General features: G+C 38.1%; 1 protein-coding gene across 5 annotated transcripts in view; it reads right to left on the reverse strand.

Moving 5' to 3' along the window:
* Nucleotides 1-284: 284 nt before the first annotated feature.
* The window catches only part of METTL8 (methyltransferase 8, tRNA N3-cytidine), a 31,153-nt gene continuing 9,611 nt past the window's right edge, over nucleotides 285-21,826 (reverse strand). For 4 of the 5 annotated variants that reach the window (XM_062005021.1, XM_062005024.1, XM_062005020.1 and 1 more), the window contains exons 4-12: nucleotides 19,150-19,241; nucleotides 13,940-14,331; nucleotides 13,459-13,508; nucleotides 9,543-9,606; nucleotides 9,075-9,214; nucleotides 5,948-6,054; nucleotides 5,789-5,854; nucleotides 4,435-4,661; nucleotides 285-961 (exon numbers count right to left, since the gene is read on the reverse strand). In XM_062005021.1, coding sequence (XP_061861005.1) covers nucleotides 4,471-4,661; nucleotides 5,789-5,854; nucleotides 5,948-6,054; nucleotides 9,075-9,214; nucleotides 9,543-9,606; nucleotides 13,459-13,508; nucleotides 13,940-14,331; nucleotides 19,150-19,241 — 1,102 coding nt within the window. In that variant the 3' untranslated portion in view covers nucleotides 285-961; nucleotides 4,435-4,470. The remainder of the gene's footprint in view (nucleotides 962-4,434; nucleotides 4,662-5,788; nucleotides 5,855-5,947; nucleotides 6,055-9,074; nucleotides 9,215-9,542; nucleotides 9,607-13,458; nucleotides 13,509-13,939; nucleotides 14,332-19,149; nucleotides 19,242-21,826) is intronic. The other variant, XM_062005023.1, reaches the window with a different exon arrangement.

The raw sequence follows: 21,826 nt of genomic DNA on the forward strand, positions 1-21,826 counted from the left end.
CAGATACAACAAAGAACCTGCTAAAGATGCCCATAGCAACCCCCGTGGTTCTTACTGACTATACACTAACTGTAATTGCATTTAGCAGACTTAGACTTGTCCAATTTCAGTCAAATTCTCGTGAGGAGGGCAACTGGCATACAATGATATACAAAACCCCTCATATCCACTCATTGTTCCAAACATTGAGAGAAGTTGAAAGGCAAAGTGACCTGTATTATTAACAGCAGTAATGTTGAAGTTTTTTATAATATGTATACATGGTTTATTTCCAAGGTTGTTTAACCATCCACTATGAAGACACTCTATGAAAAAAAAAGTGGTTTATGTATGAACTGTCCAGTATTAACAGTGTCATTCCAAAGAGCATACTCTAAGGTATATATGGCTTAAAATAACTTAAAAATACAGCAAATACCACTATACTAATTTAGAATCTAAACAATCCATTGCATTCACACAAAAAGAAAAAGCAATCAGTTCTGCACAGAATAAAACCCTCTTGCTTTGATCCTAGAAATAACCCAGCCAGCAAACTTTACTGAAAATGTTTATATATATATAGGTCCTGTGGAAACTGCTTAATTGTCTACTATGTATGGGGAAAAAGGGGAAATGAGGCATATTTCAACAGATCAAAGAGCACAGCAGAATGGTGAGGAAACATTACACCACAAATCAAAATGAAATAGCAACATTTATGTTAAGCGATTTCCACTGGTGTTTAATAGAACTTTCAGGATGGTTTATCACAAATTTTTAGTCATTATTAAACAGCAGTCTGGAGATTAGCTGAGTTGTGAGCAGAAGACAAAACAGAAACAGTAGTTTCCAATACAAGAAACTTTCCCCTTGTGTCACTAGAATTCCCGCTGTCTCTCCATCTGCTCTGCATTTTGGTTGTCCTCTTCAGATGCAGCAGATTTGTAGATATATGTCCCAAGTACTTGTCTTGGTTTTACTGGGAAAAAAAAAATCAACATTTTTCATATGGGTTAATTATTATTGACTACATATTTCAGAATTAGTGTAGGAAAATACTTTATAGCTGTCTTGTACTTGCTGAAAAACTAAACCACTAATTACCACTCTTTGTACCTAAAGGTAATGCAATACCAGTAGAGATGGGCAAAAATTACACACTGTTGATAAAGCAAGCCAAAACCAATGAAGCCAAAGCTCAATTCTAACCAGATTATCTTCCACTAATTGCCATTTGTATCAATTCACAAGTCTGCATTACCAGCAAAGGAAGTCCTGCTGAACAACAACAGAAACAGTACTTTGCAATTAGCAATTAAAATTTTTAGTATTTATATAATGTGTACTTCTATGGTTTTACATCATTTAGAGATTTCAGCTACATATGTGATTTAAGAAGCAACTTCAGGTTTCAAGAGTGAAACTTAGAGCCTTTTTCTCAGATTAAAAAGTTCTTATCGGGAATGATGTCTCTGTCCATTCCCCCCGCCCATCTATCTTACAATTGTTCAGACTAGTTACAGTTCACTTTACAGTGGATATTCTACACTTACAAATAGCAACCAATCTTATTACTTCTAAAACAGCCACCATTATTCTAAGAGAGAGAGCCAATACTTGTGCTGCAAGGTGTGGAAGAGAAACAGCCAATTTTGCTCTAGGCTGTACAACGAATTCAGGGTTTGGTTTCGTCTGATGTCACATTTCTGTTAAACTAACAACATAGCATATTAAAATCTTGCCAAAGTCAACATATCACTGTGGGTGCCAAAGCAAACATTTCATTAGCCTCTACACACGGAAAATCTACATCACACACACAAATATGACTGCATGATGCTCAAGAGCTTATTATCACCATCAACCCTTGGAAAATTCTACAACTGAAAACACCTTGTACTAGACTAAGAGCTATGCATACTAGTAAGTCACAATTAATAGCACAGGGTAGCAACCTAACAAAAATATAAGCAGATATTTGTTTACATTTCCCAAGCAGATGCTATGGTTTCTTAAGACTTAGAGCTTGAAGAAATACAGTTATGTTTTAACCTTTGATTTATTCCACAAGAGTTGTATTGCAGATGACAGTAATGCAAATACTAACCAAAGCTTCCTAAGACACTTCATTTGTAAAACAGTAGCTTACTCTAATGGGAGTTTAGAATACACCAGAAATGTAGGATCAGATACTACCTTCAAAGATCCCTTATTGCACACCATTCTTAAAGCAGATGTGTGTTTACGGAAATCAAGCATGTCCCTCACCTCATCAAAGGAGATGAAGACACTTAGCATTTAAATTTAGATAATTTATGTTTTTCTAGAAGACAAACAGTTCTACTGAGCTTAACAATTAACAACTTGCAAAAAACTTGGTCTGTCAGCTCTGAAATGCTTACCCTTCAAACTAAAACAAAAGCAAGAAAAGAAACTTTGAGAATGCCACTATATTAATAGCACTCAAAACTGCATGCATGTTATACATTACATGCATTCTATATCCTTGTTGAATTAGGAGATTTATTCATCCATCCATGGCTTGCCCTCTCCTACGGCTGATTGACTAACATCACGTTTAAATAACAAAAGCAGCACCTTTAAATACTAGTTCAACAGCCTCAGCATCACAGTCTGCATCCAATAATAGTGTTTGCAATTTGTTTTTCTTCTTAAAAGCACTGGACACAGTAAAATAGTCCTGGCCTTTTGGTGCCTCTCCACAGGGTCAATACAAAAACATCATGTCTCTTTTCTAAGACTCAAGCATAAGAAAGCAATCTCCCTCTGTAAACAACAAAAATGTCTCAGCTGCCACATAGATAGCCATTTTAGTGTGATTCATTGCCCCATAATAGTATTAATAAAATGTACCCTGCACTACTCCTTTTGCTTCTTTCTAGCATATCTAACAGACACAAGCATTGTTTTTATTTACCTACCATCAGTTACAACACTGTTCTGGCATTTTGGTAATTCTTTTCTACACGATGTTCGGTTTATAACCTATGGCACTTAAAATATCATGTATATGTCACTAAGCTGTCATAGAAACTTGAGTTTGGCATATTTCTGATGAGCATGAAGATGAAAAGGGAAGACTTCAGAGAAATAAGTCAGTCACAGTGGAGGACACCAATCACTGACTAATTTGACACCTATGCATATCACATACAGTTAGGATGAAATGACAACTTGCATGCAAATCAGAGAGATATTTGTCTTCATTATTTATGCACTGAGAAATTTCTTCCCAAAGAGGAAATACAGTTGCAAAACACATAGGTTACATTCAGTGAGATCTCAATCAGCTTGAGAGCTGGCAAAGAGGAACTTGATAAAACTTAACAGGGGCAAGTGTAGAGTCCTGCACCTCGGGAGCAACAACCCCCTGCACCAGTACAGGCTGGGGGTCGACCTCCTGGGGAGCAGCTTTGCAGAGAGAGACTTGGGAGTTCTGGTTGACAATAAACCAACCATGAGCCAGCAATGTGCCCTCGTGACCAAGGCGGCCAATGACATCCTGGGATGCAACAAGAAGAGTGTGGCCAGCAGGTCAAGGAAGGTTCCCCTGTCCCTCTACTCTGCCCTGGTGAGGCCTCATCTGGAGTTCTGTGTCCAGTTCTGGGCTCCCCAGCTCGAGACGGACAGGGAACTTCTGGATAGAGGCCAGCACAGGGCCACCAAGATGATCAGGGGATAGGAGCATCTTTCATAGGAGGAAAGGCTGCAGGAGCTGGGGCTGTTCAGCCTAGAGAAGACTGAGGGGAGACCTCTTTAATACTTACAAGTATTTAAAAGGTGTATGTCAAGAGGATGGGGCAACACTTTTTTCTGTAGTGTCCAGTGACAGGACAAGAGGTAATGGACAAAAGATGGAACAGAGTTCCACTTAAGAAAAATCTACATTACTGTTAAGGGTGACAGAGCTCTGGCACAGGCTGCCCAGGGGTGTATGTAGAGTCTCCTTCCCTGGAGGTTTTTCAAAATCCTCCTGGACACGTTCCTGTGTGACCTGATCTAAATGGACCTGCTTGAGCAGCAGGGGTAGACTAGATGACCTTTAGAGGTTCCTTCCAACTCCAACCATTCTACAATTTTATGATTCTATGTAGTGTTATCAAGAACAGATATTCTGTTTCTCTAAATCTCTTAAACAATTATGCTTCAGTCTAAAACTTATACATACTATGAGTTTCAACAGGAACAAGATACAAGCTTATATATGTTGATTATTCATATTCAAGGAAGTAAAATGGTATTTAGTCACTTCTATGATGAGATTAATTCATATTCCTTTATTGCATAAAGCAGAAGTCAGAAACCTTTTTTTTTCCCCTCAGATCATTTTCACACAGAGAAAATGCACAAAAAAAAACAGGTAAAGGTTTTCAGTTCAGTATATTTTTCCTTTTCAGTGACTAACACAAGTTTTATAGGAGATACACGTACCCACATTTGCTTCAGTTTCTGGAGTTCGTCGTACAATTATCTACAAGGGTGCCTTTCTGTGGTTTCTTCAGGATTGTTCAGAGAGAGCTGCAATGGTTTTTGGAACTTGCTCTGTATCCAAACTCGCTGCATTTTCACTTTTTTCTTCCGGTTTACTTGTAATCGCCGATCAACTAAGTTCTGTACTTCAGTTAATCCAGCCAAGTTGAACATGTTCCGTATCTCATCTGTTTTCCCATATGAAGAATTATTGTAATTAAAAAAAAGTCAAAAAACCCCACATTTGTAGAATGCAGTAATTAACAACCTGTAGTTCAACCAAAGATAGAATTAAATCTGGTTTGTAATTTGGAAGATAAGGAAACTGCCTGTAAGAAGTCTTTTGCTAGAAACTCATTTTCACAGCTCTCAGTTTATATTGACATGTTGAAGCCCAAACCACACTGGTTATCACTCACAGCATTCATAGATCCCCTTTCTTTAGAGGTTTCAGTGTGCCAGAGTTGAGGACAACATATGCATGTAATTTGGTCACTGTTTACATATTATCAAGATAAAGCTACTTCAACCTGTCAAATTAAAATCCACACATTTATGCCAATGTCATTATCTCCTATCAGTCACCACTGGAAAACTTTAAGCTTCTTTGTCATGAGTTAGCACAAAACAAAACATTTAAGAACTGAGAAGGTTCTTTGAATTCAAATGATTTCCCATACATGTCACAGATCCTCCCTCTCACTTCTAAAATTACTCAGGCTGGGATAAAACTTGATCCATCTCTATTGCTTACGGTCTAGGTTGCAGAAGGTAAAAAGAGATAAATAGTATTGTTATTGCTTATTTTCACAATTACCAGTAGCTGCACTAAAATATACCAGTCTCAGCTGACTGCCAACAGAACCAAGTAAGTGGACAGGCAAAGAGCAACAGTATCCATAACCAGGAATTTAAGTGTAGCTCCTGCAGAAAGAGCAGCCTCACAGCTCAGATTCACCAACACAGCAGAACAAAATATCAGAACATTGCTATCAACTGTCCTTCCAAGTATGTTTATCACAATTTTAAGAACAAAATCAAGTACATCTTTAACTAAAATTTGAGCATACCATTAGACATAAAATGCTTACATGAAGAGAAATTACCAGTCATGTCTGCAAGCAATCTTGCAGGGCTACAGATGCAACAAGTGTAGACGCACACTTAAAACAGTTAGCTTTGGGCTTTGTAAAAGCAGAGTATTTTTTAAAAAGCCAATAACACTTTCTTTAAATTTGTGTCCTAAGATGAGCTTTTATAATCCAAATCATTTTGAGAGACACTCAAACCTTTCTATAAAACAACTATTTCATACCTTTGGTAAAGAAATACACTCTGGTTCCATCTCCTCGTACGTAAAAATTTTCTGACAGGCAATGACCTAAGAAATCAGAGCAGTAATGAAAAAGGACATGTCATTTTTTTCCCTAAAAGAGTTAAAAAGAACACAACTACAAAAACATTCAGGAATTACCTTTTTTAAATCGAAGTTGCGCTGTATCGTATCTTCCATAGTCTCGAAATAACAGCATTCCTCCAGGTTTCAGTAGTTTAGCCAATCTATTTACAACCACTTGCATCCTTACAAAATAGATGGGATACTGGTGAAATTTGTGAACATAATTGGTTGGGTTTTTTTCTTAGATGCTTGTAACATACATTGATTTCCAAAACTACAGTGAGAAGATGTGTCTACAATTACTATAAAAAGGCCAGACAACAGTGAACAGGAAGAACTCTACAATAAAAGCCTCTAAACTAACAATTTAAAAGGGGCTGTAAGAGAATACAAACTGAAAAGACAAAAGGAGCTCTTTTCCTTCAACAGAATCTCAAGAATGGATTAAAACAGGTTTTGAGTATATGGGTCAGACAAACAATGAATGAACAAATTGGTATGTGCATCAGTGAGCTAGAATGAGCCCTCTTATTGTACCTAGCCAAACAAGGGCCTGGAAGGCAGGTAGAAACAGCTGATTTCTTTATGGGTGTATTGATCATATACATAAATCAGTATCTCAGTATGTAATGGTTAAGGATGAAAAGATGAATCCGAATAGTACCTCGGGAGAGGAATCTGTCAGAACTCCATATGAAGATATTGCTAGTTAAAGGAGGAAAGTCTACATCCTCCAAACTGCTGACAAGTTTGTGTATCTTAGTGGTATTTGACATCAGCTCTTCCTTATCAAGATTACACCAGACTGTTGTATGTATGATAGGAATAAGCACCATACACAGTACTCTTCCCTATTCCCTAGAGCATCTTCATTCTCCTTTTCAACCTTACCTTAAGAGCTTCTTATAAATACATTTGCATTAATCTCCAAAATACATTCCTAATGAATAATGGCTTGGGTTTGCCTCACTCTTTCAGAATAAACTGAAGGACTCAAGTTTTCCAAACTCATGAAAGACCACAAAAGACAGTCTGCAGCTGGCAGGGTGCAAGGCAGGAAAGTTCATTTGCCTAATTCAACCCTTCCTCCCACGGGGAAATGGACAGACCATGTAGAGGTGCAGAGCCAGACTGATTGCAAAATAAATGAAATGGAAAGGCAGGGTGCTCTATCTGAAAAGAGCTAAAGAAGAGTAAGTCCTACATAACTATACAATACTGTGTATCAAGAGAACATTCTTATATCACTCCTGTCTCTCAGGTGGCCTTACCCCCTCGGCCCAAGAATGTCAAAACACTAATGCAATTTAGTCCTTCTGCAATAGCAGTGCAGACATCTTATATACTTTTAAGGTATGGAATTCCCTTAGAGGAAGCCAAATGCTTTAAAAGTTCTCCTCTTTGCTCATAGTCAACAGAGGCAACCAGATGTGCTGCCACAGATGGACAAGGCAGCACCACCTAGCAATAAGAGACTGTTCAAGACTGGGAGTTGTGTGCAGAATCGCAGACTCTGCATATAAAGATGTGAGCTTCGTGCACATATAATAAAATGTGCATGCACAAAATGTGAATGTGCTTTGAGAAATCTCATCTCATAAGACTAGAGCTCCTTAATTATACAGCTTAATGAAAGTTTAATACCTTTGAAATTCTGCAGCTAACTTTTAGAGAGGCCTTCTAGCAGAATTAAAGTGCATTAAAATGGGGTACAAGAGTAGCAATTATCAAAAACTAAACAGCCTAAGGAGATGTCACTAAGCAACAACTGTGCTGAATACAAACACGTCCTTCTCACGTATATTTTCCAGGTCTCCAAGTCTGTAAATTCTGCATCATCATTCTCTTGGTTTTCTTGCTTCATTTCTCACTTCCAAAGTTTCCAGAAAAAACATACTGAATAAGATGATGCTGGATTACATGTGACTTTCTGCAATCATTTTATTTCTATGAGAAGACAGTAATGACTAAAAAAATCTTTGGAAAGTGGCTCTTGCAACACAGATAATTACACAGCAATCTTTATGTGTGTATACACACATACACACACACAAAAAAAGCATCCAAGTATCCATGTCAGCCTTTAGATGCTGAGACGGGGAGAAAAAGAAAAAAAAGGCAAAAAGACAAACATTCTCAAATGACTAATAGGAAAAGATCCACAGAAATTATGACAGAACATCAGATTATTGCCTCTACGGGCAAAGTGATAGAATGAATGCGTCTCTATTGTCAAATTTCTTCCTGGCAGCGTCACCACAGTTACAGAGATTTTAAATCTACTGCTTGAACTGTTTTTGAAATCGGGACCCAGGCTTTGCATGACTCATGTTCTCATCTCTGAACAAACAGGAAGCAGCAATATCCTATATGGGAAAGATTTTTCTGTAAAGTTAATCATTAATAACTTAGGCAGGGAAACCATTCTCAGACTTAGGCATATACTACTCTGTTTGCCAAGCCCATTTTAACGACATTCTTTAAACAACAGATATATTACCACACATACAGCATGTCTTTCCCTTCATATGATCTAGTTAAGGGCAGAGTCAAGGAGCTTAACTTACATGCACTCTTTTGCATTTTTCCCATTAAAAAAAACAGCATTTTCACAACCAGCCAGCCTTAACAGTCATACAGTTTGGTTCATTAGACATTGAGAGGCATTAGTAACAAGCTAACACTACTCAGCACAACACTATGCATGAAAATTAGATCAAGTTTTCTTAATCTAAACAAGTCACAAAATTCTGAATCCATTTTGTTTTAAGAACCCTGCATGTAAGCATTTGCATATGTGGCCAAACGAGCAACCTAAGCTTTTAACAACATATTGTAGAGTATTAAATCATAAATGTTTGCTTTTGATCAGTAAAAATAATTTCCTTCTAGAAGACTAGTGGTTTGGTTTTTAATTTTTAATTTTCTTGAATCATTGTCACTTTTTAATTGAGATGTCTTTAGTTACAATATACCCCCTTGTCTTTTGATGAAGACAGGAAACTCACTAATTAATTAGCTTGACCAGCTTTCCTCTTGAAGACTGAAAATGGGAAAGAGCATTTAAAACATCTTGTTTTATATATATTGCAGCTTACTAAATAATAAATTAAAGATTCATCATCTTCATTTGCTATTCTTGAAATTCTCCAGTGATAAAAGAGTTTTAACCCATTTGCTTTGCCCTTTGGTCCTCATTTACCTGTCAGGATGAATAGTAGAGAGCACAAAGACAAGGAGAATGACATCCAGGATCTCATCTGGAAAAGGATAAGGTAAAGCATCATCACACACATCATGAACAAAGGCAGAACACCAGGCTGAATTGTAGGACGAATGTGACTGTTAGGAAAAAGATTAAAAAAGGCACAGAGAGAATAGTAGTAGTTAATACGTTTACTGTGACTCAAGAAACTTTTTTTCTTCAATTATTAAGCATTGTAAAATATTTCATATAAAAGCCTATTCTGGTATCCTACTCAAGCTGAGAAGCAAGCTCACTGATGGTATTCATTCCTCTCTGCACAGAGTAAGACTTTGTTCTTTGGAATATTGAAAACTTCAGTTAAAAGTTGTCAAAGCCATCACGTTCTTTTTCATGAAGACGGCTTCCTGGCAGCCTCCTGAATTACAGGCTTATAAGGCACTCTGAAGCGAGCATATGAATTACCTTTACCAGCTCCACTGCTCCTGAAGCAAAATCACAACAGTATAGAAAGGTTCCAGGTGTGTTGCTAGGAAAACAAAACCAACATCAGTTAAAAATTATTTTTGTAAAAGATTAAAGTCTACATCAGTGTCCATGGAACTACAGAGGGCCTTTTGGGGTTCTCCACAGGTTTGATCAAGCATGCTTCATTGATGTCTAGGACATGGAAAGCCACATAGGTTGTAATGAACCAAGAGGGCAGACAAATTCTTAAGAATACCAACAGGCAGTTAGCATAGAAAGGAAAATTATAGCCTTCACAGGGAGGAAGTGAAAAGGAAAAGAAAGAAGGTCACAGAGGGTTGTCAGGATTGATGACAATGTCCCAGTGTTGCATTACATAAATGCACATTAGTAGGTCACTTTTTCTTTGGAGAAGCACTGCATCAAGTCTCTATCATTAGCCCATGTATGCAGTTTAATTAGCAATATGATTTGAGCATGGGTGAGGTGTTGCAGGTCATCCACAGTTCCATAGAGGTTTGGGTTCCCATGTGCCACCTTGCTGTGCTTTTGATTAGATTTAGCAGTATTGATTGTTTCTCTCCATTATCCCCTTGTTTTGTAAGCCAAGATGAATAAAAATCTCCTGTAGCACCTTTTTCCCTTCCTTTCCATCCAAAACGAAGCCAGTTGCAAATTTCCTCGTACCATTCCTCAGGCACTAGTGACCCTATGGAGAAATTTTTTCACCTTTGAAAAATTCACTTAAGGGAAACTGAGCAAGCCCCACAAAACCTACTGAGGGATGACTTCATGGTCAACTCATGTTCAATTAATCTCTCTTACAAAATATTTGAGATTTTGGACAGACAGTTTCTTTAGAAATGGAATCAAACTCTGGCAGTGTCTACCTAACCAGATCTCAACAGTATATGAAGCTGAGTTACTGACTTCTCTCTGAGGGCTCAAGACAAGAAGTCTTGTGGACCAAAATACATTCCATCCTTGTTGCTCACCACAACTTTTATCAGATCTGTGCCCATCATAAGAGTTGGTGAGTTTAGATATTTATCATGGATGAGGACAAGCAGTGTTTGGATCCAGTCAGTCCCTTGGGAAAAGCTAAGCTATTTACCCAATTGACTTGTTAGGATGATATTCCCATTTTTTTAGTGCAGAATAGGAGCTATGCAGAAAATTAACATAAAGGCATGGCTTCATCTGGATGGTGATTTCATGCACTGTACTAAAAAGCAGTTACCTGAATTTTAATGGATGCAGGGGAAAGCTGTTTAAGTTACATGACAAACTTAAGTGGAGAATTGTTTCATAGCTAGAGTACACTCATACTTGACACTGTCTTCTTTCTATATGGATACAAAAGGCAATTCTTATTAATTTCAGAGTAAAACTAGTTGTGTTATAAAGACAGGCCTGCTAAAAGATAAGAGATGTTTTCTTCAGGTCATACACAAGACCAATATATTGTTGTTCAATATACTGACCAATGCAATTGACTGAAGGAGCTGTGTAATAAAGATCTCCATGAAAAACACCTAATGAGTGGATTCAACTTTCATTATACTCTGCCTAAAGCAAAGGATTTATTGTGGGATTCTCCTGGTTTCAGCTGGTATAGAGTTAATTTTCTTCAAAGTAGCTGATACAGGGCTATGTTTTGGATTTATGCTGAAAACAGCATTGACAACACAGAGATGTTTTTGTTATGGCTGAGTAGGGCTTGCACAGCATCAAGGCCTTTTCTGCTTCTCCCTCTGCCCTGCCAGTGAGGGCTGAGGGGGCACAAGAGGCTGGAAGAGGACACAGTCAGGAGAGCTGACACCAACTGGCCAAAGGGCTATTCCATGCCACAGAGCGTCATGCCCAGTACAGAAACTGAGGGAGTTGGCAGAGAAGGGCAGATCACTGGCATCTGTCACTGGGTGATGAGCAGTTAGATTGTGCATTACTTGGTGCTTTTTGGGGTTTTTTTCCTTTCTCTCTCCTTTTTTTGTTACGTTCATTTTCATTACTACTATTGTAGTACATTATTATTGTTCACAGAATGCTAAGAGTTGGAAGGGAACTCTAAAGATCATCTAGTCCAATTCCCTGCTGAAGCAGGTCCACCTAGATCAGGTCAAACATGAACACGTCCAGGTGAGTTTTGTGAAACTCCAGAGAAGGAGACTCCACACCCTCCCAGGGCAGGCTGTGCCAGGGCTCCCTCATCCTTACCATACAGAAGTTTTGCCATATGTTTAAATGGAATTTTCTGTGTTCCAGCTGTTGTCTGTTACTCCTTGTCCTGTCACTGGACACTACAGGAAAAAAAAGTGTTGCCCCATCCTCTTGACACACCTTTTAAATACTTGTAAGTATTAAAGAGGACCCCTTCATGCTCCTCTTCCAGGTTGAAGAGTCCCAGCTCGTGCAGCCTTTCCTCCTAAGACAGATGCTCCTATCCCCTGATCATCTTGGTGGCCCTTCACTGGACTCTCTCCAGCACTTCCCTGTCCTTCTTGAGATGAGGAGCCCAGAACTGGACACAGAACTCCAGATGAGGCCTCACCAGGGCAGAGTATAGCGGGAGGATAATCTCCCATGATTTGTTGGTAACACTCTTCTTGATGCATCCCAGGATGCCATTGGCCTTCTTGGCCATGAGGGCACATTGTTGGCTCATGTTCAGTTTATTATCAACCAGAACTCCTAGGTCTCCATCTGCAGAGCTGCTCTTCAGCAGTTCAACCCCCAGCCTGTACTGGTGCATGGGGTTGTTCCTTCCCAGATGCAGGACCCTGCACTTGCCCTTTTTGAACCTCATGAGGTTCCTCTCTGCCCAACTCTCAAACCAGTCGAGATCCTGCTGAATGGCAGCACAGCCTTCTGGGGAATCAGCCAGTCCTCCCAGTTTGGTGTCATCAGGGAACTTGCCGAGGGTACACTCTGCCCCCTCATCCAGGTCATTGATGAAGATGTTTAATAAGTCTGGCCCCAGAACCAACCTATTCTATTTCATTTTAGTTAGTAAACCGTTCATATCTCAATCCACAAGTTTTGCTTTATTTTTCCAATTCTCCTCTTCTTCCTACCAGAGCAGAGGCACGGGGGAGTGAGTGGTTGTGTGGTACTTGGCTGAGGTTAAAGTACAACAGGGAAGGAGATGCACTGCTAACACTAATATGCCTCACAGATGACCCTGACACATCCTGCAATTCCTTCTGCTCCCTTGTTTCCACATCTGTAAAATGGAGTATTTTTATAGTCATAATGCTAGCAATCAGAATTCACTTACAGAATTTATACTACCTGTGTCATACTCAAGCTCTTGTGGGCACGAATATAAAGAAATGTATTTCAACCCTTGATACATACACAGCCTTTCCAATAAAACCTTCCTGTCTACATGGAAAAGAGGACATGCTGTCATAACAGTTTCCGATTTTAGAAGGAGCTAAGTGGATTAAGATATTTCAAGGACCAATGTAGTGCAATACAGGACTTGTGCCTTCCCTGACACCAAAACCTGAGGCAGTATGACTAAAGGTACCAGTCAAATTCAGAAAGGATACAATTTTGTACCAGTGTATCACATGCCATCATCTAGTGTCTCTGATTTTGGTCTTTTTAAGAGATATCTGGTAACTTTATGGCGACATTTAGGACAAGAGAGTATTTAATCTTTCCTGAGATTAATTGCAAAAAAATTGGTCTTGTCAAACATGGTCCCTCCCAAGACTAGGGTTCACAATTATGAGGAGTATTTTGTACTGATGGTACTAAGGTGATCTGTGGTCTGCAAGCAATCAGAATTTCAGAGCTGTTTACAGCCCACTCAACACTTCCAGCAGTTTTGGTCTAGCACCAACATCTGAAGAAAATGAAGCAGATGAGACTAGAACTTTCATATTTGAAAATCCACATTACATACCACAGAACTTTCAAAATTGGAAAGACGCTGCTTCCAGCACCACAACCAACCTAAAATCAGAAGAGGAACAAAAAGTTAAAGACAAATGAGCAAGTCAAACCTTGGGTTTTTTTTATTTTTGTCTTAAATTAGTTGGTAGGTAAGATCCATTAGACTTGAAGGTATGTTGGGCAGAAAAGCTATAAACAGCTCATATCGTAATACTCCAAAATCACTTCTATGATCATGTTTCTCCTCACTGTCTTTCTAACATTAAGAGAGAATCCATCTCTCAAATTGCACAAGAAAATGCGATATCCTTGTCCAATTTCACCATTTGGCAAGAACATGACTAGTACTAGCCTGCCAAGTTCTTCTCCACAATTTTTACCCTGAGGTAAAACTCTAAATGTTTACTTTCTTGATACTTAGTATATTTATCAGGCTTTTGAGCAATTAAGTGGCATTCCACATGACAGGAAGAACATTTGTAGTGCATTACCTCTAATATTCTGTAAGTGGCATCACTACCAGGGAAGGATTCCAGCCTGCCAAGTTCTTCTTCACAGTTTTTACCCTGAGGATTGTCAGTAAGAGATTTCACTTGTTTTTCATCATACACATATCCTTGTACAGAAGTAGAACCACCTCCATAATTTTTCTTCCAATATTTTTCTCCTTCCTCAAACATTTCCTTTCTCTGTGAAAAACTGTCAGTACTATTTATTTCTGTGCGTTCTGAAGACCGTTCTTCTGGTTTCAACTCTTCTTTTCCTTTATCTGGGAGAATCTCTGGAAACTCCAGAAAAAGCCAATTCCGATCCTTAAAAAAGTTATTTTTATGAATCTTGTAAAATTCATTCCAGTATTTACTGGCTTCTCTCTCATATTTATCTGAAATTAAAACAAACCAGAAGAACTTGGTAAATATCTCAGCTACAAAACAATGTAAAGCAACATGGAATTTGGACCCCAAATTTCTAGTTTAAAAATCTGTAGTTTCATATATTGTACACATTTCAATAAAAACATGGATCTGGGATCTTACCTTAATCTGTGCTCTCCTGAATGTTTAATTAGATTTTATGTCACTTAGGATGGGCAGAGGAGCCCTCTGCATCTCTGCATCATCTCTTTTTTTAATTAATGTAGTGACATAATAGCTCATCATCACCAAACTATGCAGTTGCAAGTTTATCTTAGACAAGCTTTCATGCCTCAAATTACAAAAGTAAAGCATCTTTTCAATTAAATGCTCTCCAAGTTTTTCCTATTTAAGAACTATTAAATTGAAATGAATTTTGTGATTTATGAAACTCTGTGAACAATTGCAAATTTTTTGGCAGCTAGTCATCTCCCCAGAAAAACTCACCCATTAGAAAGCCAGTCCTGTGAACTGGAGTGATAACCACTACTGCATACCCAACAGGCAGTAATTCACCCTCAACCATTCAACAGTGATGTTAGGACAGAAAACAACAATAGAGTCAGAAGCAACATACTGGCTTTTCTTACTTTCAAAACACTTCACAGCATGTTACAACAGACCTTTCATTTTTACTTTAAAGTCACAAAACATTAAAACATAGGACCAGAAGGGATTTCATCCAGTCAGGGAATTCAAACTTCTTCTCCATAAAAATTTGTTCAACTTGTTCTTAAAATACCACCTTTTTTTTAGGTTTGACAACGTTCATCTGTAACATATTACAGTCCTTCACCATCTGTACAGTTAGAAAGCTTTCCTACAACCTAACTTGAAACTTCCTTATTGCAATTTAAGTCCAGTAATTCTTGCCCCATTAACCAAGCAGATAAAGCAAAGATCACTCACTCCTTTTTGCAACAACTATTCACTTCTTTGAAGTTTTTGTACTATGTCTTCCATAAACAATTTATTTTCTGGATTGTTTAGACCTCTCTTTTTTCCACAGAAGTCATGATCTTTAGACTTCTGATAATTTCCATTTTTCTTCCCTAGATTCTCTCCAATTGATCTCCAACTTTCTGGTGCTCTATTCTGGTAAAGGCATTAACAACACAGAGCAAAAGGAATACTTTGTGAAGCTTACAGGGTGTAATCCTGTTTATAACTGCCAGCTTGCCATTTTGCAACAGCATGACACTGCTGACTCAGCTAGTGATTCACCACAATCCTCAGATCTGCAAAATTACTACCTAGCCAATTGTTCCAGAACCTAGTATATTTTTCAAGGAATTGTTCTCAAGCAAAGTATTCTTTATTTAGTTTTAGCAAATTTACCTCTTTTATTTGTATTTTTTCTTTCATTTGTCCAAATCATTCTGAATTCTTATCCCTTCCTTCACTATACTTCAAACATCCCTTCACTTAGTATCATCAAGTCTCTCATTTTCTGAAGTCACTAATGAAAATCCCAAGTAGATTAGACCTGAAACAAAATATTTCTCTTCCGAGCATAGCCTTCCATTCTGAAAGGATCTCTCTAGGCATTCATTCACCCAAAAGCAATTTCATTAGCTTTTGCTTGCTACATTCGCTTTTGAAAATTTCAAGCAAAGCAAGCAAGATGCCTGACTAAGGATAAATTTCAGGACGACTGCTGTTTTTTCCTTATCCCCAGGGCTTGTAACCTTCTCCAAGAAAGAAATTAGCTTGATTTTATGTGATTTATTCTTGAAAAATATTTGCTGGCCAGTATTCATCTCCTTTGTTCTTCCAAATCCAGAGTCTGCAAGTTCTGGATTATCTCTTCCAGTATTTTTCCAGGAACTCAGACTAATTATCTGACTCTTCTTTTTTCTCACCTCCCTTTTAAAAAAAGTAAATATTCTCTTTTCTGCTTTTCCAGTCATCCATGTACTCAATGGGCGTACTTTGTAACCTGTTCTTTCTCCGTACAGAACAAGATCATTCCTTCTTCTCGCTAGCACTAATTGTGCTAGCCACTGGACTGCAGCTAACTCTTTCAAAGGCAGGCTGATAAAAACATAAGAATTATAGCTTTTTCAATGTCTCTCTTGTTGATGGCACTTCCTTCTTTATCCCTCCTAAGTACCAAACCTAATCTATTTCTTGAGGTTTTCTTCCTCTCATTCCCAAGGCATTTTCAGAACTGTTTCTTGTTACCCTTGACATCTCTTGCTAAGTGCGTATCATGTAACGTGTTGCCTTTTTTATTTTGTCTCTACTCCCTTTCACTGACCGATTAATTCTTTTAATATAAAAGCACAGAGTAAATCTATGGTGCATTTCTTCTACTACTCTCATTTAAATCTTAACACACTAGTTCTGAAATCGCTACAGCTTTCCAGAGATAAACAAGGCTGAGAATTATCATTAGAGGCACAGACAGGCAGTGGGAAGTGGCAAGGAGGTGGCAGAATGCCTTGTCCTAGAAATCTGCATAATTTTTAAATTTAACATTTAATACATCCAATTGTATTATTAACAGGCAAGACCCAGCCATGCGGAGCAATTGTACAACTTATTTTATAAGTGCAGAGTTGACTGAGGTCATATATACCAGATTTCAATAGTGTAACTTGCACATTCATAGGTTTCTCAGCTTCAGTTTGAAGTCAAATCTTTGACTCAAAATGTTAACCATTATTACTTCTTGTTATAGTCACTACTTTTCTACAATTCTCTTCAGAGAGAGAATTCTGCTTGTACTTAAAACTCTCATCAAGTTTTGTAGATTTCAGAATTGAAATAAAGCAATGGCTGAAGTCAGCCTTTCAAATTGTATTAGTATGATATTACCTAAGTTCAAGTGAAAGAACACTTTACTTTCCATTCTTTCACTGTTCACTCCTGCACATGTTAAGTAATATTTTTTGTTTCTTTGTTTAATTTTGTATATTTAAGTAGCTTGACAACTAAATTTTCCAAAGCATGTAAAACTAATAAATGTATAACCTTCTGGGACAAAAAAAAATTCCCTTACTTAGCCAATTCCTTTTTCTCCTTAAGAGAATCTTTCCGCAGTAGCAGACAAGCCTGAGAAGCTGGATATGCTACTAAGTAAGTCAAATTCCTAGACAGTACCATGAGTTCATTCAGACTAATTTCTCCTGTTTTAACATGGCTCAACAGAACTTTAGCAATATAATAGTATCATTGAAATATGTCTTGTCTTTTTCCTCTTACTGTAGTTTCCAAGGCCATAAAATAACCCGCTTAATAGCTTCAGTCCAGTTCATTGTTTACACAGAGGCCAAAATACACTTCCACTTGCAGAATGAAGCTATAGCTTTCTGAACGAACACTATCAGCAATGCTCACCTATTCAAGCTCAAAACAGAGGGCCATTCACTGGAAATGTCCTTGGATTCCTGTATTTCTTGGCAACAGACAAATGCCTGATTATTCCATTTCTCACCAGCACAAATTAAGCTCTAACTGATTGTAGATGAAGAATGAAAGGTTTCACGAGCCACATGGTTACACTGCTTACTTTTCAATGATGAGATCTCTTTCAATCTTTTATATAAACCAAATGAAAATATTTTATGTCATTTTTTTTGAAAAGCAAACATTGCACTCCTGTATTTGGATAAAGAATGTGAGAGGTAACAGAAAAGGGCAGGATGACAATCCCACAGCATTCAAAGCGATGAAGGGTATACATTCACAGGTAATTCAAATAAACTCCAACACGTGCCCTAGTCACATCAATGAAACTGAGCACAGGACCATAATGACACTAATTTGACAGGTCCAAGACAAGCTAAGTTAACTGAGGCCCGGGACATCCAAGTAATTGCTTTCAGAACACCTTCCTAATGAAGGAACATATTAAGAATTCAGTCTTCTATGTTACTATCAAGTTGATTCTCCAACTTTAGCATACATAACCATCCTAGAGTTTAGTCTGGCATTAAGTTTGTCAGTTTAAACCTAGAGCTATCATTCTTCAGGAACACAGAATACATGAAGTTTCTCTTCTGAAGGCAGGCATGAAATTCCTTTATCGTTTGCAGAGCAGACTCTGCGTGATGTATTGGAACACCTTCCACACAAAGCAGCGGCACTGCTTCCTGAAACACTCGAGCTCAGCCTGGAGAAGGCAGCAAGCTGGGACCAGCACATTCATGGCACTGAACTGAAACACTGTGCAAGGTACAAACACGAGCTCTCTAAACAGTCCACAAATTAAAGAAACCATTTGAATATTGTATACAGGAACTTTCATCCCTAGCACCCAGGCTGGCTGCAAATATTTTCTGTTTGTTGAATTAACAGTCCTGTGTAGCAGGAGTTTTATTCTGAAGAACTGCAAAAAGAGCTAGAACTTGCAACTGCACTATATCAATGTACTTATTTCACACACAGTCTACTGCCCCTGCAAATGTAAAATTGCTCAAATAAGTAACTGAATACAGGCTGCTCAGAGGGGTTGTGGAGTTTCCTTCCTTGGAAGTCTTCAAGACCCGCCTGGACATGTTCCTATGCAACCTGATCTAGGTGAACCTGCTTCTGCAGGGGGGTTGGACTAGATGATCTCTAAAGGTCCCTTCCAACCCCTACCATTCTATGAATTTCTAGAAAAACACAACTGGAGACAATCTTTTGAGGCAACAAAGGAAAAAACAACCAACCAAAACCAACCAACAAATTTACATAAAAGAATGTAGAAATAAAGAGTGCTCCTTGATTTTAAAGACTCTTTAAATGCTTTAATAAATAGCATTAAAATAGGATTTTTTAAGATATTCTGAATGTGTTACCTTGGTCTTCCCATTGGACTTTCACAAGTGAGTTCTCTGCCACTTTTTCCTTGGCATTCTCCTCTTCTTCTTGTGACCACTGCATGTGGTCCCTGCAAAAGGCAGTTGAAGAACCAGCTCTCGTATTGAATTTTCCATAATCTTTTTTTTTCCAAGAAAAAACAGTCAGAAATTAGCTACACAGGCTCAATTTTTGAATGATGAACGCAATGACCAAAAGGAGATTGACAGTTAAAAACTAAGTTTCAGTGTATGACAGATAGAAAGTAATTACTAGTTAGGTAAAACACAAATGATAAAAAAAAAAATCTTCCACTTGCAGAGGCCTAAGTAGTACGCATTTTTTTCTTAATGTTAGGATTGACACGTGCCTTATAAAACTAATATGTCTATGGGAATGTATTTTGAGTTGTGTTTAGGTGGATATAATAATAGACCTCTCAACAAACAATCTGAGGCAAAAAACTTCTCACACCGATAATGGTTCTGATGAGAAACAAAGGTCATTTAGAAAAGGAATCAGCTGTTCCTGAAAGTGGGAGCATAATCCACCTATTCAAATGGAACAGGCAGAATTGATGAACAGGGTTTTACTTATCTGGGGAAAAGAGATGGGATAAACTCAGAAAAAAAAGATTAAGACATTCCTGAGGAAAAACAAACAGTGCTGCAATGGTTCCAGAGTCTATGGTATCTACATTTGTGTAATGTCAGGCACTAAATACCATATTAAATAGACGTGACCTTGATGACTAAGCTGCCTCCCCTGCAAATTCTGTGTTTGGATCAGGCCACAATGGGGAGTGCCCAAGAATGTGCTGCTGGCAGCTTTTAAAAGCAAGTTAGCTCTTTCTCCAAATTGTCCAGTCTGAACAGTTTTAGGAATCAAATTAAATTAGATAATATAATTCAAATAATCTATTAGAGCCTCATCCTACTGAAATTAATTAACTGAAAATCTATGACTAAAATTCCACTGGTTACTCTGGGAAAAGAAACAAGGAGACAACTTGAAAAGAGCTGGTTGCCTCTAAAAGCTAATGAGTGTCTTCCTGTTCCATGCTTGGTGACATGCAGGTAATTTAATTCTTAGAATTTCACTGTTCCTCTTTTGTTAATTGTGGGAGACTAATTGGTATGTATTTGTCTGCTTGCCTCAGACTTGATTTCCGCATCTCTACTGAAACATTTCACATCATTGTCCCCAGCAGGTTGCCTCTCCTCTTCCTGTATTTGTTCTATACCAAATGTTCCTGTGCAGTATCAAGGCTCTGACAGACGTGCTGCAGTAGAATAAAATTAAATATCCAAAGCACTACTAGGCAGCCATCCTCTCAGAAAGACTTGTTTTTCTCACTGCTATCACCATTTTTGACCTTGCCTATTCTAACACGATGAAACCAAGGTCTATTCAAATGGCAATAATGCACAATCAGTCCTTCTGACAGATGACTTGCTGTGGTATGAGCTTTAGCTGATCCATTTTAATCCATCATTTTGTGTCTATCAGAAGCCTTAGGGGCTCTACAAAAAATACTATAGGTGTGTGAAGTCCGCCATTCTCAACAGCAACTTTTTCATTTACTTTTGTCCCTCCTTGGAAAGTCACAAAGCTGAAAAAAGATCTTCTGTCTCTTTCCTAGAAAATTTCTATATGGATGACTCCAGCAACAGGATGGATCAAAATCAGCAAAGGATGAGATATTACACAGTTCTTATGCAACTATTTACACAGTTTTGATGCTTCAAATGAGGCATCTCCTTCAGAAATACAGGCTGTCAGGAACACAGAATACTGAAGAACTCTAAGCACAGAAGACTTTAAATACAGAACATTGACAGCAGCAAAGAAAGGTATCCATTTTAACCACATCAGGAACTGTTAATATGAGTAGACCTGACATGATGCAATGTTACTTTCAGTTCAGCTTCTTCAGCTTTGCCCATTTCCATTAATTTGTTTGCTAACATAGGGTTTAATTATGTCCAAAAAGTAACAGGTGAAAACTATGCCAATTACTAACCTGAATGGAAGTAGACTTTTTTTTTACTCCAGTGTTCAGCATCATTCATTACTTCTCTCTCAAAATAACAGAAAAGCACCCAGCAAATATCTAAAGCATTAGTTCCTAAATTTAATTTGCTTAGTTTTACTAGCAGCAATGGCAGCAGCTCTTGGCTCCCTGCCAATTCAAACACAGGCAAAAAGAAGGATGCCACTCTATGAAATAACAAACATGATGACTGGAAAACAAAAGGACCTAAATCCTCATACATCAATGGCAGGGAGGATGAAACACTTATGCTTACCCTGCATGATCTATCTAGCTCAACCACTACTAATCCTGACCCATCTTACCTCCCTAGTGAAAACACAGCTAATTCATCAGGCTTCAGATCCAAGGACCTCCTCCCACTTTACAGAAAGGTTCTTGATTTATCAAGACCTTTGCAACTTCCATGCAACCTCTGCTCCAACTCAGTTTCACCTGTTTTCCCTTCTGAGTTACTCAATTCATCTGCAGATGCACTTTCTGAACAACTCTGTTCTTTTCAATCCCCTCTTCACAATCCATCCCAAGCACCTGCATCGTAGTTAGAGAACTCTGTATTCAACTGTCACCAAATGCTAGCAAGAAAAACTGAGGGTACACACGATCAATAGCTTCAGAAAAAA

The sequence above is a fragment of the Colius striatus genome, chromosome 11, assembly GCF_028858725.1.
Source record: "Colius striatus isolate bColStr4 chromosome 11, bColStr4.1.hap1, whole genome shotgun sequence".
Classification (NCBI taxonomy): Eukaryota; Metazoa; Chordata; class Aves; order Coliiformes; family Coliidae; genus Colius; species Colius striatus.